The 20,585-nt window shown below is 39.8% G+C and overlaps 1 protein-coding gene across 2 annotated transcripts in view; it reads left to right on the plus strand.

The window, feature by feature from the left end:
• Window positions 1-19,451, plus strand: part of RAB6B (RAB6B, member RAS oncogene family) — a 159,137-nt gene extending 139,686 nt beyond the window's left edge. For both annotated transcript variants that reach the window (XM_044666702.1, XM_044666703.1), the window contains 2 exons: window positions 6,537-6,603; window positions 19,387-19,451. In XM_044666702.1, the coding sequence (XP_044522637.1) occupies window positions 6,537-6,603; window positions 19,387-19,451 (132 nt within the window). The remainder of the gene's footprint in view (window positions 1-6,536; window positions 6,604-19,386) is intronic.
• The last annotated feature ends 1,134 nt before the right edge of the window (window positions 19,452-20,585 follow it).

A 20,585-nucleotide genomic window follows, 5' to 3' on the forward strand; every position in this document is an offset into this window, starting at 1 on the left:
ATGTATATATATATATATATATATAGCATATATACAACCCATTTAAGGGTTTATAGGACTCATGTTGTACATTAGCCAGAAGGGCTGTCAAATGCTGGAAATAAACTAAATCTCCCACCTGAGGTGTGAATGATCTGATTTACAAGGTTTATCAAAGAAAAGACAATCACAGGATAGAAGATGTAAGTCTCATGATATTCTGGCTATTGTCAAACAGCTATAACATACATAAATACATATATCTACCCCCTGTAGTGGCATGTCCCCACCCACTCCATCCCATCTACTTGTTCTTTGTGCTTGAAGGTGGTCCAGTTGACCGAATTTAAACTCTGAGTGCTGACCTAGTGATTTTTGTTTGCTCTCAGGAAGATAGAATTTTCAAATGTCTTTTCCCAGTGTAGAAAGAAGAATTCAATCAATTCCAATCAATTCAATGAGTATCTTCTATGTGCTCAGCACTGTGCTGTTCTTTGGGTAGGAAAGGACAAATACAAGCTACATTCCTTGCCACTGAGGAGCTGATAAGTAGTTTAGAGAGAGACATAGCAGAACTGTGATTTCATCAGCTTAGGAAACTTGCAAATTGGTATCACCTTTCACCAGCCTAGATTGAAATCCATTTATGACTTGGTAGATTTTCTTGAGTCACAAAGACATTAGATGATTCATTCAGATTCACATGGCTAGTTATTATCATAAGTGATATTTGAATTCAGGTCTTCCTGACTCCAAGCCTAGCACTCTTGTCTACTGTGCCAAGCTAACACGATGGGGAAACATGTACACATAAGGTAGAGAACAATGCAAAGCATTATATAATTACATGCCTGAAATGAGCAATGAAAACTCTAAATGCCACAGGAAGGAGTTCAAAGAAGATAGGGATCTCTGTGGGCTGAAACAGTTAGAGGGAGGAAGAGAGAATTTCATGAAAGATTGGACTTTACCTAAACCTTAAAAAATGTATTAGGATTTGGATAAGGAGTGAATAGGAAAGGCAATTCTAGGCTAGAGGAATCCCCTAAATAAAGACGGGAAGGTAGGTTTTTTGAATGGTTATAGGGTGAGGATACTAAAGAGAATTGACTTGACCTATACCTAAATAAGTATCTTGAAAAGTTGCTGCTGCTGGGTGTTCCAGGTGTTGTCAAATTTCTCTGCAGCCTCTCACCAATTGAAAGATCAAATTCCTGGGCAAAAAGCTTAGGAAGGCTATGAGAGTCTAAAATGAAATGACTTTACACCATCATCAGTAGTGTTTGGAAGGATTTTTTGGGGGAAATGTTGTAAAGTCTAAGGAATTTATCTTGACCTCTAAGCACCCTTTCAAAATCCATATTATCTGATTTTGTGACTATGAGCAGAATCCCATGTCCAATGATGCATATCTTTTTGAGTGTGACTCCCTAGACATTGTACAGGACAGATTTGCATCATCTCTTCTTGTATACAATGCCTCTCAGAGTCAAATGTCACAACTCACATAGCTACTACCACTTATGAGCAAAGAGGAAAGAAATTCTGCTATTGAAACAAAGGATATTTGCATTGAGAAGTGAATTTACAGCTCTATGATTTAAGTAGAGAAGGTACAGAGTCATGTGAGTAAAACAGTTGTTCAGGGTCCAGGGCTCTAAAACCTCTGTTTGGAAGCACTATTGAGACATTGAAGGAGGGGAGGCATAGGAGTCAGGAGATTCAGTTGCTCTGGATTTTTTTTTGTCAAAGAGATTTCTGCTTGGTTATGTATGGGTTGGACTAGATCGTCCCATGTTGAAGATATTTATTTTCCAACTCTGAGCTTCTAGGCTGCTTTTCCAGAAGATAGAATTCAATTTTTAAATAGAACTTGGGGCCCATCTTAAGCCCATATTTAACAAACAGCCTTAAGCCTGTAAGATGAAATTGTTCAACCCAACTGCACTCCAAGATCTTTTACTGAGTGTTCAGAGCTCCTTAACAGCTCTAAAGAGGTTTAAATCAATGTGGTAGGAAAAAGAAGAAGCTTTCTTTGTCACTAAGTGGTCCAGACACCTGCTTTGTCCTTACTGTAATTTGTTCCATAGTACATTTACCAAAATTAGAATTCCTTTTAATGCAGTCAGACTCAGCTTCTTTTTGATTCGTCAAATCATGGATACAGAACTAGAAGGGACCTTAGAGATCAGCTCCTTTTATAGATGATGAAATTAAAGCCCAGAATAAGCAGCAGAGCTAGATTTGTGACTCCAAATCTAGTGCCCCAACCATGAAAACAATAGAATTACAGAATGTTGGAGCTGAAGTCCCTAGAGATCATTAGGTCCAAACCCTAATTTTACAGAAGAGAAAACTGAGGACCAGAGACATTAATGCCCTTGTTCAAGGTCGCACACTGAGTAGCAGAGTCAGGATTTGAACCTGAGTCCTTTGACTAGATGATGTCACAGGCTACATCTATAGTAACACATAGCTGTATGACCCTGGACAAATCACTTAACTGCTATTAATCCACTAGAGAAGAAATGGCAAACCACTTCAGAAAATTTTCCAAGAAAACTCTGTGGAGGGGGCAGTTAGGTGCCTCAGTTGATTGAAAGCCAGGCCTAGAGCCAAGAAGTCCTAGGTTCAAATCTGGCATCGGACACTTCCCAGCTGTGTGACCCTGGGCAAGTCACTTAACTCCCATTTCCCAGCCCTTACAATTCTGCCTTAGAGCTAATACACAATATTGATTTTAAGGTGGAAGCTAAGGGTTTAAAAAATAAAAAGAAAACCTCACAGACAGTCAGATAGGACTGAATGATTAACAACTAAAGAAAACAAATCTGCTAGTTGTATGACATATAGTAAAGATTTAATTGTTAGAGATTAGTAGACTAGATTCAAAGAGCTTGGAGGGAACCTGAAGGACTTCTAGTACAACAAAGCTGGGAGGGACCTTGGAGGATCCCTTCTACTCTCCCATGCTGCTTCGACACAGGAAATAGACTGCAAAGTCCTGCTGTTCCAAGACTTCTTGGCATAACTGGCATTGGTTTACAGTTCATTTAGATAGATGTCTCTAAGGCATTCTATAATAAGTATTCATCTTGTACACTTGAGTTTCAAGAAAGTCATTTTAGTTCTACAGGTAGGAAAGGAACCAAGAGAGAGGAATTTCTTTTGACTTCTTTAAGGATATTCAAAACAATTTTGTTATCTTCACAAAGCCAGCTAAGATGCCCCCTAAGTCTTCCCTCTTCCACACTAAATAATGAGTTCCCTTAACCAGTCCTCTTATGACATGATCTCAAGTACCTCTGCCATCTTGGTTTATTTTTCTCCAGACCTTCTCCAACTTCCAGTCCTTCATGAAATGTTTTACCCAGAACTAAATAATCAGTATCCCAGATGCAGTCTGGCTGAGTACAGGATGATTATGACTTCCTTATCCCTAGAAGCTATGCCTTTCTAAATGAGGCCTAAAATCATATTTTTGGAAGGGTGATCTCTATAACACACCATTGACTTTCCTATTGAGCTTATAATGCGTTAAAAAACCCAGATCTTTTTAAACAATCTATTTCCCAACTATGCTTCTTCCATCTTATACTTGTGAAATATGTTTTTTGAACCCAGTTGGAAGACTTTTCACTTGTCTCTATTATAATTTCGTCTTGTTTAATGTTGATCATAGGGGTGGGGGAAAAGAGGAATGGGTGTTAATGCAAAACTTGTGCATCTCTGGGCTGGCTGTTATGCAAATGATTTAGCAGGATTCCCAAAGTCAATAATTTCCATTAGTTTCCAACAGTATCTGCTTCTCCTTGAAACAATAAATCATGTCAAGATACAGTTACTCCATTTCTTAAATGGAAAAATGCCATTTATAATATCAGCTTCTAAAACATCCAGAAGAATCCTCTTAAACGCAGGAGCTGAACCTTGGCATAAGAACCATCTATAATATACTTGCTCCTAACTATGTCTGCAGCTTCCAATTGTTTCTCGAAAATAGACATTGGTTTTCTTTTCTGTAAAATGTAGGGGGAGGGGAATTGGACCAGAGCAAGGATTCTTAATTTTTGTTCCAGGAACTTGGTATTTTTTGTTTTTAATTCATATTTTGATAACTCTGTTTCATTATAATTGGTTTCCTTTGTAATCTAATGTATTTTATTTTTAGCATTTAAAAACGTCTCGAGAGGCATTCTTAAGGCTTTTCTGTTTTCGTGGTCCCCTGTGTCAGTTTGGCAAAGTCTTGGATGAGGAGTCCTCTAAGCTCCCTCCCAGCTCTATGAATCTAATCTATTAATCTCTAACATTGAACTTTTATTATATCTCATAGCACTAGCAGATTTGTTGTTGTTGTTATTGTTGTTGTTCAGTCATTTGGTTATGTCCAAATATTCATGACTCCATGGATCATACTGTCTATGGAGTTTTCTTGGCAAATTTTCTGGAGTGGTTTGCCATTTTCTTCACTAGTGGATTAAGCTAAACAAAGCTTAAGTGACTTGCCCAGGGTGACACAACTAGTAAGTATCTGAAGCCAGTTTTGAACTTAGATCTTTTTGACTCCAGGCCCAACAACTCTACCCAACTAGCAGACCAGAAAAGTGAAGTGAGAATTATTTACCATATGAAATGATTTTATAAAAAGGGAAGTGTGAGCATTTGGTAACTAGTTACCATTTATGTGAGCTAATGACAACAAGCTGAGAAAAAGGCTCTTCTCCCCACTAAGAAATCCAAGAGAATTTACATTAGAGGTCATATGCACCTTTTCATGGTGGACCATCCATTATGTTAAAAGAAACATCTTCCCAAAAAAGTTCCAGAAAGATGAGCCTCACTGGGTGAAGTATACACACCTTAGAACTTTGCTAGGGACTGAGAATTCAGTAAAAATTAGTCCAAGCCTAATTAGCTCATTAAAGCTAGAAGGGACCTTTAAAGGGCCTCTCGCCCAGTCCCCTTAATTCAGTTCAATAAGGATTTAGTCATTAAGTCCTAGTGTGTACAAAACTCAGTCCTAAGGACCAGGAATAGGAAAACTAAATGAAAAATAGTCCCTACCCACAAAGAGATTTCAATATCTTATTTTGTTTTATTTTACTTTCCCTCTTAATTCATCAGTAAAGCTATAGAGAGGGTGGCACATTCAGTGACAAGTGCTAAATTTGAAGTTAGAGAACTGGGTTCAAATTCTGATTTTTGTTACTAATAATTGTGTGACTTTGGACAAGTCACTTAGACTCTCTATGATACTATTTCTTCATATGTAAAATAAAGGGATCAGACCAGATGGCCTCTATGGTCCCTTCCCACTCCAAATCTATAGTCCTGTGATCTCATCTGACACTTAGAAATCCCCTGTGTCCTTTCGAAAGCCAACAACACAAGAGTTCTGAGATATTTTAAGTGACTCAATGAAGGTCACATAGGTAGTAAGAGGTAAAGTAGGTCTTCTGGCTCACTAGTTCAGGGCTCATTCCCATACATTTCATGATCTAGCAAAACAGACTCATATTTTTTTTTTCAAATGAGAATTGAATCTCAAGTCAAAGGAGCTGGAATTGAATACCAGCTTTAGGTTCCCTCTCAGCTCTAAATCCTGGGATTTGGGGGAAATGCAAAGCTGAGATCTCATCAAAGTAAGGAACTTTAAAGGTAGAAAAATCCCTTCACCAGGGCAGATCAGCAACTGACTTCTAATTCTAACCTAGAAGAATTGGCTGGAGGCATTGAAAAGGTTAGTGATTTGGCTGTAGTTCCATAGAGATTATGGGTCACAGGCAGGATTTGGACAGCAATCTTCCAGACTCCGAGGCTGGCCCTCTATTAATTGCACCACACCGTTTTTCAAAAAATCTATAATGTTAGAGACAATGAAGCCCCAGAAAGATCAGGAAGCTTTTGTATTATCATGTGAGTACCAACACCTCCTGGTTGTCATTGTTGTTTTAAATCATCAGGTAAGTAAAGACTTTTCTGGTATCTACTAGGACTCTTGTTTGCCCTTCCTGACAGACTGCCTGGGTTTCAGGAAATGATTTCATGGCATACTGGGATCTAAATAAGTCCACATACATACATACACAAACGCACACACTCTTAATAATCGTGCCATGATGGCATGACTATAATATGGTTTGTGCATATTCCTGGACACCACTAGATCTCTGTGATAACAGTGCATCTGGCTCAAGTTCAGTACATTAATGTAGATGACAAAATCTCAGCTCCCTATTTCTGGGTCTCATAGTCTCTTTGAGGAGTCTGGCCTTCTGGCAATGCCTTGCCAAAATTCTTTCTCCTGACTACAGAGTCAGCCCTTGTATGGACCTCAGCAACCACATCCCTCTGTATTCTCAAGTTTCCCATTTCCATGACGAGCCTCTCGTTGTCCCTGGCTACCGATCTCCCACATTGCTGTGAAAGGCTACAGCTCCCAGAAGGTGGATGGAAAACACCGTGAGAGGCAGGGGGAGGGAGGGAGGGAAAGACAACACTCATTCTAATGCCTTTCATGTTATGTTTCTCCCCCACCCCCTACCCCTAATTCCTAGCTATTCCGGCGTGTTGCATCAGCTCTCCCTGGAATGGAGAATGTTCAGGAGAAGAGCAAAGAAGGGAGTATCCTTTTCCTGAAACCAGTGAGTTGGTATGCTTAGAAAATGAAAACTAGGTGTGTTGTAAGGAGAGAAAGGGGAGAAAGCGTATACCTTGGAGGGAAAACTGCTAGCTCTTTGTCCTCCTGGGAAGGGACTGGATTGGAGTCCTATCCATTCAAGATTCTGCATATATTAGGAAAATCCCATCTGGGCAGAGATCTTGGTGCAATCCACTACCCCGTGTCTCAGCATGGTAATAGTGCCCTGCTAATACGAGTACCACAAATTCTGTACAAAGAATAATCCTGCACAGCAATTCATTCTCTAATTCCAATTCTATGGAATAGTCACTCTGGATGGCCAAAGGACCAGATTGTATGTGATTTGTACTATCAGCAAGAAGGTAGGAAGGTGTCCCCTCCAAATCTAACATTATGTGAAAACGATCTCTTTTTTTTTCTCTAAGACCCTTACCTTCTGTATTAGTATCAATTTCAAGTCAGAAAGAGCAGAGCAGTAAGGGCTAAGCAGTGGGGTTAAGTGACTTACCCAGGGTCATAAGCTAGGAAGTGTCTTAAGCCACATTTGAACCTAGGTCCTGGCCCTCTATCCATTGTGCTATCTAATAGCCCTGAAAACTGTCTCTTTACCCTTTAAATTACTTCACCTGTTCGTCTTCCAGTGACTTCCATTATGTAGATCTACTTAAGTTCCCAAGTGGCCCACCAAAATAAATAATGGCATGCAGATAGACACAAATGCCCAGAAAAATGGAGGACACATGTGGGGTGTGTTTGTGTATCCAGTTTAATCCAGTCCCATAAACATAATTTCTCCCTTTCTCATAATCAGTTTAAAACTTCCTTTCCTTTGTTAATTAGCTATAGAAGGTCTGAGATTAGCTCTGACTTGCCTATAACTCTTGTAGACTAGAATGCAGTTTCTAGCAATGTCTTTGTTAAAATAAAATCCGTTTGAGAACAAAACAATCCAGATGTATCTAGAATGTGTTTCAGTAGGCTTTCTCTTCTATCAAATAACCCTGTAAATTTCAGATAGTTTTAATCTATGCAGAGGAATGTAGAATAGTGGATAGGGAATTAGTCAGAGTCAGAATGACTTGGGTTCTAATTCTGCCTCCAATTCATATTGACTATGTGACTCAGGGCAAGTCATTTAACCTTCCAAGTACCCCCAAGCAATTTCCTTAAGAGTTAAGTGGTATATATATCAAATTGGTTACAATTTCAGGGAGGGAGCAGGGATAGGAGTAAGGGAGAGAATTTGGAACTCAGAATGTTAGAAAATGAATGTTTTTATAAGTAATAGTTTTTATAAAACTCTTCTTATAAAAAAAGTCTTTATAAGTAATAGGAAAAAAAACTACCAAAAAATAACACAAAACAAATGGATGAGTAGTTATTGTTGGTTCATTATTTGAAGAAGAAGAAGGTTTTTTCATGGGGGGCCCTCATCACTAAAGAAATCACATATCTGGACAAAATTTTTTAAAAATATAATGGCTGGCAATATCGGTTTATCATATATGAAAGAATCATATCTGAATCATGTACCAGCATCCTTGGAAACTTAGCCCCTTGCCAATGACCCATTGTGAGTGAGAGCCTAGTAAGAGATCCTGAGTTAGCTATGTGATTCTACAAAAATCTGACAACACAGGAAGAAAGCTCAGATGTTTTCTCCAAGAAAAGAAACTGAGGGAGTAGCTAGGTGGCTCAGTGGAGAGAATGCTGAGTCTGAAGACTTGGGTTCAAGACTTGGGACTCTGAAGACTTGGGTTCAAATTTGACCTTAGATACTTTCTAGTGACCTTGGGCAAGTCACTTAACCTCAGTTGCCTTGACCCTCCCACTCTTCTGCCTTGGAACTGATATTTGTATTGATTCTAAGAAGGTATGAGTTTTTAAAGAAAAGAAAAGAGGTCCTTTTATCCATTCTTGGTATCCCCTGCAAAGAGTTTGGCCACCAAATGGATCACAAAACATTTAACAAATTCTTGATGGCCTTTGTCAAATCCCCTAGTACTCCATGGAAATGCATGATTAGTCAAGTAAATGAAACAAGCCTTCCTTTGTACTTACTTCCCAGGGATATGTTTCCCAGCCAAGCAGTAGAATGCTATTTCCAAGGTTGTATCCAAGCAGAAGAAGAATGGAAAGGAAGCAGGTGCATGTTATCGGGACTCTTGCTCCCTTTTTATTAACATGGAAAAATAAAAATTGGCTCTCACATAATAATAATAAATCATAGCTAACATTTATTTGGCACTTTAAGTTTACAAAGCTCTTCATAGACATTATTTCATTTGGTACTCACAATAATCTTGTGAGGTATAAGTGCTACTATCATCCCCATTTTGCAGAGTGGCAGACTGAGGCTAAATGGCTTACCCAGTGTCACACAGCCAGTAAGTGTATGAAGCAAGATTCAACCTGAGGTTCTTAATACTACAGTGGATTCTTTAAGGGAATATAAAAACTATTCCTCCAGTGGGCTTTGAAAAGTATCATCTGTCCAGAGAATGGACTAGAGAGTAGTACTTCCATAAGAGAACACACTGGAGAAAGAAGGGGGAGGAGGAAAAAAAAAAGAAAGAAAAGCAATTGAATTTCTAAGGGGATTAAGAAATCAGAATAATATTGGACCTGGAAAGGATGCTAAGGACTATTTAGACTAAGAGTTCTTATCCTGAGGTCTGTGAAGACATTTTGTAGGATCCAGGAATTTGGATGAGGGAAAATAGCATCTTTAATTTTGTTAACCTTTTGATTTTCTCTGTAATCCTAGGTGCTTTTTTATGTATTTAAAAACATCATTCTCAGAAGGGATCCATAGGTTTCAATAGACAGAACACAGAAAAAGGTGAGGAACCCCTGGATTTTAGATTAACTGCACATTTTGTAAATGAGAAAGATGAAGCCCAAAGAGAGCGGATGATTTACCCAAGGCCACACAGTTCATTCGTGGCAGAAATTAGACTAGTTTTCAAGTCTCCTGACCCCTCCTTCTGGTAGGACATACAATCTTACTAAGATTCCTAACCAGAAGCACTGTGGAACATAATTATTGCTAACCTTTATATATAGTGCTTTATATAATTCTTTTTATCCTCACAATGACTATTAAGGTAGGTGTTATTCTTATCCTCAATTTGCAGATGGGAGAAATGAGGTTGGTAGAGGTAGGGGAACTGAAGCTGAGAGAAGTTTAGCAATTTGGCAATGCTGGTGCATATCTGAGGCAGGACTTGAACTCAGATCTTCCCCAAAGCTTAATAAAGACCATCTCTTGCTCCAAGGAGCTCCCTCCCATTTGCCTCTTACAGGAGAAGTCACCCAAGTCAAGGAGTTTGTGTATCAGATGAGGCATAGCAGAATTATCGCAGCTTCTTCAGCCTCCCCTGGCAGAGAGTTTTTATACGTTGGCTGTAGAGCAGTGGGGATCAATACCATTAGCCCTGGGCTCTTTGAACTCTACCCTAGATGCTAGCTTTTGTGTTTGATGGGAGAGAAAGAGCTTCAGGGAAAGAGAACCTCTGGGGAGAAACTGCCAACAACTGTCCAGTCTTATCAAGATGACAAAAATGATAAAATGAACTAAAAAGAATTCTGCATTTTCCCTGGAGGGGAAAAGTCTCCAATGGGAAACAAGAAAAGAGTCTTGTGATCTTACCTCTGATATTTGGTACCTGTGAGACCTGGAACAGATCATTTAAATTTTCTGAGCCTTAGTTTCCTCATCTGTAAAAGGAAGGGGTTGGACCAGTTAGCCTCTGAAGTCCCCTTCAGCCTTGGATCTATGACCTTGTGATTCTGAGTTCAATCCCTTCTAGCCTAAAGTATTGGACACCCCAAAACTTGCCCTAGGAAAATCAGAACTAAATCTATTAAAAAGTTGTTTCTCTGGGTGATACCAATAGCTAATATTTACATAGTATTTCAGGGTTTGAAAATGAGACATAATTATCTCCTTTTATCTTTTCTACACCCTGAAGGGTAGATGCTATCATTATCTCCATTTTTTATATGAAGAAAACGAAGCCCATGGAGGTTAATTGACTTGCCTAAGGTCACACAATGGCATGTAGCATCGGTAGACTGGCCAAGGGAAGCCATTTTGGAACATATGCAGATATCTTCCTAATATGTATCTGAAACAAGATTTCAACTCACACCTTCCTGATTCCAAGTCTAGTACTCTAACCACTGTACCACCTACCCACCATGAGATACCATCTAATGATCCTATATCAGTATTCTCTAACTTCTGCTTCCCAGAGCAGCCCTGGGCACTCTCCATGGTCCTACTTCCCTATTCTGCTGAATTCTATTGGGATGCAATGAAAATCCATTTGGAGTCAGAAGACGTAAGCTTGAAAAACAACATGCTGACAGCTATGTACAAACAAGCTACAAAAAGATCTAAATTAGAAATAATCTCCAAGGAAATGCATTAGCATTAAGGAGATCTGGGAAAGGTTTCCTGTAGGTAGGTGAGATTTTAGCTGGGACTTGAAGAAGCCAGGAGGGAGAGATGAGGATGGGAAGCATACCAGGCACGGGAGATTCATTTTGTATCTCCCTCAAGCTTGTCTCAGGACTTTACGCATTGGATGGTTGAATTAATGCATTAATGTATAAATAAAAATGCTTAAATGTTTTTCAGGACATAAAAATGCTACTTAGTGCCTTCCAAAAAAGGAATTTTCCTAATGGAATCTAGTGTCCTGAAAGAACTAAGACACATTTTCTTAGTCTCCCTGCTCCCTATAGGATCAGTCCATACCTTCATGTTATGTATTCTACCTTCACTCTCTAGTTTGCTGTCTGGCACTGATGCCTGAGCCTCTGGGAAACTAATCTAGGTCTGCCTGGTGGAGTTAAGAGAGAATGAACTTCCAGTATAGCTGTAGGGATATAGGTTTGTAAAGCAACATTTCTTGATTATTTGGCCTTTGGGGCACTGCAACATGTGACAACAATAAAATTTACAGAGCAAATTGTTTGCAAACTGTTTTATAACTATTATTCATTTTATCCTCACAGCCTTACCTTAGGGGACAAGGGTTATTTTATATTCATTATACAGGTGTTATATGACTTTCCCAGAGTATCAGAGCTCTTAAGAGTCTGAGGTAGGATTTGAACTCGGTCTTCTTGACTCCCCAGTCCAGTGCTCTATCCACTTTGTCCCCTACTCCCTCTGTTGCTGCTGTTCATTTATTCAGTCATGACTAACTCTACACGACCCCATAGACAATTGTTCATGGGGATTTCTTGGCAAATATGTCAAAGTGGTTTTCCATTTCCTTTACCAGTGTGTCCCCATTTTACAGATGAGAAATTGAGGCAAATAGGGGTTATGTCATTTGCCCAGGGTCACATAGTTAGTCAGTGTCTGAGGCTAGATTTGAATTCAGATCTTCTTGACTCCAGGCATGGTGCTCTATCTACTATACCGTCTAACTGCCCTCTTTATCCCCTAGCTGGCTTTAATTGTTTTCTGAGTTGGATGTGGTCCTTCCTGAAGGAAAGAAAATGGTCTAGTTAACGTGTGTGTTGGGGGGGGGGGCGAGAAAATTAAAGCTTGATAAATTAAGTAGTAATAGCTGACAAGAACAACCTTTCAAAGTTTGCAGAGTGTATTCTGTGCATTATATCATTGGAAATTGCCAACAATTCTGTGAGATAATCTGCTACTATTATTCCCATTTTCAGAAGAGGAAATGAGTTTCAGAGAGATTTAATTTCTTACTTGCATAAGATCTCACAGTCAATGAATACATAAAGGAGAATTCAAACCCAGGTCATCCCATCTCTAAGTCCAGTGCCCTATTGACTATCCGGGCTGCCTATAAATTGCCCAAGAACACAGGTGTTAAGTAGGTGAGCTAGAACTGGCCCTTAAAATAGACATCTTAACCTGTGTTATTAAAAAAGACAAAACTTGTCCCCCAAAAGTGTTTTTAAGGGCAGAATTCTTTGGGATGGCTTGAGTGTGCCTTGCCAGAGAAGAGGATGAAACGATGGATCATTGGAGGGGCTCAACTAAATGACTGAGGCCCTTTTCTGTTGACTTAGAATCATGAAGTCCAGAAAGTTGTTCCTGAGGCTCTAACATAATAGCATAGCGCCCCTTTTCTGGATTGCAATCTCTTTAAGAGCCCCTGGGCACTGAATCAGTCCAACATGTGGGCTCTGCCAACCATTAAGGATTTGAGGGGGAAAAATGGAAATGCTGATGTGGCATTTCACCCCAAATCCAGCTAATGGTTCCCTTCTAATTAAAATAGATTTCTTGAAAAGGAGCCACTGCCTTTTTAATTGAACCTGGTTCATGGTTCTCATTGGACTTGAGAATGTCGAGCGCTTCCAGCAATTCCTTAAGTGAGCTGGAAACAAATTTGTTCTTCACACAGGTAGAAGGGGATTAGGAGGGGAGGGGGACCAGGATAGGAGACATTGCACTTGGTCCAGTGCTTACTCTCCACGTGTGGAGCCCCAGCCTTTCTAGGCAGAGGAATCCAACAGACCTGCAATCATAGATTTTTAAATAATGACTCCCCCAGCATCACGTTTCTATAGCCAGAACTATTGCCAGAACTAGGGCTGCACAGGAAAGGCAGCTGTCCAGGATGTGTCATGCAGGGGGTATTCAGTGGAGGGAAAACTTTTTAATGACTTTTAGTTCAAATTGGCTAATATTTTTGAAGGGCCTACTGTGTCTGGAATAGTCTTGCTCATACTGGAGGGGACAAAAGGTTTAGATAGCATCAAGATATAGCACTGGGCTCAGAGCCTGGAAAAGCTGAATTGAAATCCTGATTCATTCATTTACTAGCAATCACATAACCCCTTCGGGCTTCGTTTCTTCTCAGTAAAATGAGGAGATTGGCCTAGGTGGCCTCTAAGGTCTTTTGAACTCTAAACCTGTAATTTTGCTGGGGATAGGGATGCATGTCTATGAACCCAGCTACTGGGAAGTCTGAGGCTAGTGGTTCTCTTGAGCTCAAGAGTTCAGAGTTAGAGTTTACGGTGTAGATCTGGTATCCACATTGACTTTGGCATTCACAGGGCAAACCCTGAGGACTAAGGCTATGTTGCTTAAGTAAGGACAACCCGGTCCAGACAGGAAATGGAACAAGTCAAAGTTCCAGTGTTGCTCAATGAAACTGAACCTGTAAGTAGCCCCACTGAACTTTCAGCCTGGCTGAGATAGGGGGACAGAGTCTTTTGAAAAATAATAAAAATAAATCTGTGATCCTATGATAAGGTGTGGTCCTTATTTTTGTGGAGTTTATATAGTTTATTACTTCTAATAAATAAACGCACAGTTTCAATGCCAAAAAAATCCTCCTTTCCATGGCACATAGGGGCAGATTCTGAGCAACTAGGTGGATCCGTGGATTTAGAGCCAGGCTTGGAGATAGGGAAGTCTTGGGTTTAAATCTGGCCTCAGACACTTCCTAGCTGTGTGACTCTGGGCAACTCACTTAACCCCCACTGCCTAGCCCTTAACACTCATCTGCCTTGGAGCCAATACACAGTATTGACTCCAAGATGGAAGGTAAGGGTTAAAAAAAATCTATAGGTGAAGTATGAACATAAATATCACACAAGAAAATAATTGAAAAGATAGGAGGGATTCAAAAAAGGAGGAATGATCTCTAGCTAAGGAGAATGGGGAAGACTTTAAGGAGAAGGCTGTTTTTGAGTCAGACTGAAGGAAGACCACATTCACACTTTCAATAACAACCCTCCCCTTCTTTAATATTGTCTTCCTCCACTAGAATGTAAGTTACTTGTAGCCAGGAGCTCTCTTTCTATTTGTATCTCTCTATTCTTAGTACTCAGCACAGTGCCTGGCACATAGTACATGCTTAATAAATGTTTGTTGATTTGACATCACTGGGGTATAAAGTGCAGGACCTGGAGTTAGGAAAGCCTGAGTATGAATTCTAAATTGGCCACTTTGTAGCTCTATACCTGGGGCAATCTCTATGAGCTTCAGTTTCCCTCATCTGTAAAATGGGGACAATAATACCTTACCTGCCTTGTAGGGTAGTTGTTAGACTTCACTCAGATCATGTATGATATATATCAGTTCTGAGCCAGGGGGAACAACATTAAGCAAAGATGGATGAAGCTTAAAATGGTAACAGAAGGAATTTAAATTCATTATCAGCTGGAGGACAGCCAGAATAGTGAAGGACCTTGAGTCCATACCATATGAGGATTAGTTGAAGGAACTAGGAATGTTCCAACTAGAAAACTTTTTGTAGCTCCCCCACCCCCACTTCTCCCACCATGGATCCAGGGGAAAATGGCAGCTGCCTTTAGGCCTTTGAAGGATATCTATTTTGAAGCCAATTAGAATAAATCTAATCCTTTCTCATCTGAAGGAAGGATTAGGTTTATGCTACTTGGCTCCAGAAAGAAAAGAACTAGGAGCAAGTGATGGTAATTTCCAAGAGGCTAATCTTTAGGCCAGATGTCAGGGGGGAAACTTCAGAGTTGTCCAAAAAACTAATGGACTGCCTCTAGAAGGAGTGGGGTCCACCTCATTAAAGGACAACACCGAATGTGGATGGCCACTTCTCAGATATTTAATAATAGGGGCAGAGGTTCTTTTAGGATCTGGGTTGGAATAGTCACTGAGTCATTTCCACTCCTAAAATTCTTTGAAGCGACTATACAGAACTTCTAGATCCTAGATCAATGTAGTAGTAAGGAAATGATGACGAGGATATTTAACTTTTCTATAGCACTTTAAGGTTTCCCAAACTCTTTACATATGTTATCTTATTCAGCCACTACAACCCAGTGAGGTAGGTGGTGGCGGTGTTGCTGTTCAATCCTGTTAGACTCTTCATGACCCTATTTGGGGTTTTCTTGCAAAAATACTGGAGTGGCTGGCCATTTCTTTCTCCAGCTCATTTTTATAGACAAGGAAACTAAGGCGAAAAGGGGTAAGTGTCTTGCCCAAGATCATACAACTAGTGTCTTGAGCTGGATTTGAACTCAGATCTTCCTGGTTATAGATCTGGCATTCTATTCACTAAACCACTGAGCTGCCATAAGAGCTATTATTTCCCCTATTTAATAAATAAGGGAACTGAGGCAGAAAGAAGAAAGGTTAAATAACTTGCCCAGGTCACACAGCTAGTAAGTTTCTGAGGCAAGATGTGAACTTAGGGGAGCAGCTAGGTAGCTCAATAGATTGAGAGATGGGAGGTCCTGGGTTCAAATTTGACCTCTGGCACTTCCCAGCTGTGTGACCCTGGGCAAGTCCCTTAACCCCCATTGCCTAGTTCTTACCACTCTTCTGCCTTGGAACCAATACACTGTATTGATTCCAAGATGTAAGGTAAAGGTTTAAAAAAAAAAAGATTTGAACTTAGTTCTTTAACTCCAACTCTAACATGACCTACTAAATAGCACCACCTCCCTCCCTTTAGGATACTAAAGAGAGTGGTGACATTTGCTTAATAGCAAATTAGGCACAGCCTAGATTTGATAATACATCTGTGTGGAAGAGAATCGCCAGACTAAATGACCCTCAGGTGATCCCTTCTGATGTAGGTATTCTCAGATTCTCTGATAGTTAAGTGGGCACAGAAGAGAGAATAATGAGGGGGAAAGAAGTATAATTGCAGGATAGGATAGTGAACAGCTGTTTTACGTTTACAAGGTAATTCTCTTTCCCCCCACCCCAAAAAAAGGCACAGAAGGCAAAAATAAGAGAAGGAAACAAAGGAGCTGAGATGAAGGCTGTGTTACCAAAAGGAGAAAGGATTGGGAGGGCTAGATAGAAGAATTATTTGGAATATTTAAGAAAGCCTGAGTTCAACATTCAGGGCTAAACATTATGGAGTCATGGACTTTAGAGCTGGGAAGGAATGTTAAACACCACTGTGAGTACAACTTCCTCATCAGAAGCCCTCTTCATTACCCAGTAGGAAATAGGGGAGGAGGATGGAGGGAAGTAAAGAAGACAAGATATTCTTCTACCTAAGTACTATAACAGCCTCCAGACCCTTGAGATTAATAGCGGAGACTCAAGTCAAATCAATAACAGTTCAGTTTGGGTTCAATTTGAGGAATACTTTGTTCGAACTGTTTTATGATTTAAAACAAAAGTCTCAGAAAATATATTAGCTTAGTTCAAGTTCCAGTGATTCCACCCAGTGATTTAAGGCTTTGCTTCCACTTATAACAAAATTAAAAAATTAATATTTCTTGAGTTCAGAGTTTAGCTTGAGTTTGTTCCTGATTAATAGAAAAGCACTTGCCAGTCCATTATCTCTATTCCCACCAGGAAAAGAAGTTAGGTGCCTTCCCCAGAATAACCCATGCACCCAAACATCCCCCAGCCCTTCCTAACGCTAGTGATCTCCAAGCTGTGCTAGAGTTCAAACAAGGAAGCTTAGGAGATGTCAAAGGTGCATTGGATCTTGGGCTAACTATGTCCACCACAGAATCTGGCAATCTCCAATCTCTAGATCTGTGCAGAGGAAGGCTACCTCAGCCATCCCCAATCAGCTTTTTCCTTCAGACTGAGACATTTTCAGAAACCAGGCAAGGTTAATATCAGGACAACTTCTTCACAGAATAGGATCACATAATGGTGGGGAGCTTTGTGTACTTTAAAGTGCTATAATATGCAATCATCATTACATACTGAGAAGATGAGCTGTGTGTGGTAGACCATTGTGAGGAATGCTGGGTTAAGAGACATTAAATTAGGGAAGGGTTATTCAAGAGTCTTGTGCACGTCTTTCACTCCTGTGAACAGTGAAATAAGCAGGCATTTTGGTTCCGTGCCTGGACAACTAGTCTTGACATTTAATTCAATTCAACAAATATTCATTGAGTCTATCCTATCCCAGGATGTCAAGACCAAAAAGAAACAAAACAATTCCTGCCCTCAAAGAGCATTCTGCTGGACAGATAAAATAAGTAGATTGATGATAGTTAAATTTCTAGCATGAGCATTTACAACTCAGAAATTGTCAAATGCTATGAATCAGGACTTAATTTACTGTTTTATGGATTGTCCATACTTAAAATGATAAAGAAAATGTTAATAATGCAGATAAAACTTTAAAGTGTGTCTTGCGTGCATTTTTCTTTTTTGTCAAACATTGTTATTAAGCACTTAACAGCACAGTCCTGATTAGTAGGGTGGTAAAAGTTCAGTATTTCAATACAAAGTCTCAGTATAAAAAACAAGAGGGCAAGAGATTCAAGTGTAGAGTCGAGCTGTTTCATTGTGGAATCAAGACTATGAAAACAAGAAAGCAAAGTCAGAATGTGTATGATGGAGGCATCAGAGGACACAAGGCAAAGGATGAGTTTAGGAGGTATGAAACTGAGATAAAAGAAAGGATAGAAAATTATAATCACAAAGAGGAATTTCAGAATTCAAGATGGAGGTAGTGCAATTATGGGTGGCAGAGATGTCTAAGGTCTGGCCACCTCTGTGTGTGGCTCAGGTTGAATGAGCATGAGTTTCAGGGTTGAAAAGGCTGGTTAAATAAGAGACCAAAATGGTTAGTGAGCATCAGTATCTACAATGCAATGAAGACCTCAAGTTTAAAGTACCGCCTGAAGTCAATCTTATAATTTCAGGCATTCCAATTTCAATTCAAAGCACTCCAGAGAGAAGAAAGAATCAGTTCTGTTTTGGATATGTTGAATCTGAGATGCTAAAGGACATCCAGGTAGAGATTCCCACAGGCAGTTGGCTATACGGAAATGAGATTCCATAACGTTGAGTATGTAGATTTGGATGTTAATGTGATTACTGAAACCCGTCATTCCAGCACCTCCTCCACTAAATTAGATTAGAACCCCAAGGGAAGAGAGTGTAGAGAGAGAAGCATCCAGACGCAGGACAGAGCCTTGAGGAATATCCACTTTAAGGAGTAAGACAGGGATAATGATCCAGCAAACGAGACAGAGGGAAGCAGTCAGAAAAGGAGAAAAAACAGAAAAGTACAGAATTCCCAAAACGAAGAATAAACACTGTCAAAGAGGAGAGGTGAATAAAACTGACAGAAAGGCCACACTCAGTATAGATTCTTGCACAAAACTTCTCTTCACATGCTTGCACTTAACTATTTGTTTTAACCTACTTGAGTTACCTAGAAAGGAGGCAATTGTCCACTCATCTGTTGGATATCTCATAGCACACTTTTTTTTGTACAGGTTAGGTTAGATGACTGCTGAAGTGCCTTCTAGTCCTTAAATTCTGTTGTTGTTCTTCTTCTTCTTCGGTCTTTTCAGTTGTGTTTGACTCTCTCTGGCCCTGTTTGGGATTTTCTTGGCAAAGATACTGGAGTTGTTTTCCACTTCCTTCTCCAGCTCATTTTGTAGATGAAGAAACTGGGGCAAATAAGGTTCAGTGGCTTACCCAAGGTCACACATTTAGAATGCGACTGAGGCTAAATTTTAATTCAGGAATCTAAGTCTTCCTGACTCCAAGCCTGGCACTCTAGCCACTGTACCACCTAGCTGACTTTACTTATATGATATTACCCTTCTTTCATGTGTAAATTATAATATATTTAATTGCAAAGAAGGTAAGTGTATATTTTACATATGTATATATATAAAACATATATATATATGCATATATATATATATATTTGCCAAACAGTAAATGATTAGAAACAACTTTTGAGGAAAGATGGGAATGGACCGTGATTCTCAAGATGCCCAGTGAATTAATTTGGTTCCTTTTTGGTGAGATACAGTCTTCCTTAGCACAGAATCACCCACAGTGATTGACATCAAGTTGGACAAACCACAAGAGCCCCCAGCTAGTGAAGGCGGATGCTCCTGCTAATACAGAGCCCTGGATTGGTCAGCTTCATTTGACACTACCCGCTTGTTGTGTTGCTTCCTATTGGTTAGCTTCCTAAAAGAAAAAAAAATGTTTATCAAGATGGGAGGATTTTTTTTTTCTCTCTGTCTCTTGTGGGTGGGATGGGATGGGTGAGGGAGGGTGGGTGTTAGGGTTCATGTCACTCTTAACAGCTGTTACTTAAACAACTATTTTTTGGTTTGGTTGTAATATATTGTACTTTATTAAGATTGCCAAAAACTGTTAAAATTAAAAAAATTTAAATCATGTGTATACAACTTTTTGCCAGATGAAAATGTAGTCATTTTTATTTGAAAGAGGTTGGGCCTTTTGTTTTTGTATATTTGTAAACTTATAGAGATTTCCCCCTCTTCCACACTCTATCCTTCCTACATCACTTGACCTTCCTCTCCTGCCCCAACACTTCCTCTTCCCCCAAACTCCTTGACCTGTCACTCCCCCTAACCCATCCTGTCCAGAATAAAAAGATAAAAATAAAACCAGGCAACTTGATTAAGCTCTGACCCCGGGCAATCTGATCCAGAATATGTCCCCTGGTACAGCCTCCAAGTGGTTAAAAACAAACACTGACCCTAAAGAAAGCATGCTGCCAAGTACAGCTGTAATTATGTCTTTATTCCTCCTCTGTGGCCATATATATTTATATACATGTATATCAGCTACTGAAATGGCCCCGGGGCCCTTAAGCTCTGAGCCTCAGAGAAAAGTTGCTCTGATGGTCCATGGGAAATCTGGCAGCAGGCCTTAAAGGGATCTATTGCCTCTCCATTTCATCCCCCTGAAAACCTGTTGGGGGAGTCTGGAGTGTATTTTGCTAAATGGGACATTGGTTGGATTTGAAAAATAAGTGGACACCGAGAGGAAGCGGTTTTCTTGGCAAATGTGGGTGGGACCAATGTAAATTTTACAGGCTGGTGAAAATATCTGTGGGCCTGAATATTTTCCTGACCTAGCTGCCAAACTGATATACATGTATATTTGGGTCCATTATAAGGGATGTGCAGAAAGAAAAGAAAATGTTTGATATTGAGCAGTGTGTAACACTTGCATTCTCCATGAGTTCTGAATGACTGGAGAACTCAAGATCAGTGGGAT

This window comes from Gracilinanus agilis, chromosome 3, assembly GCF_016433145.1.
Source record: "Gracilinanus agilis isolate LMUSP501 chromosome 3, AgileGrace, whole genome shotgun sequence".
Classification (NCBI taxonomy): Eukaryota; Metazoa; Chordata; class Mammalia; order Didelphimorphia; family Didelphidae; genus Gracilinanus; species Gracilinanus agilis.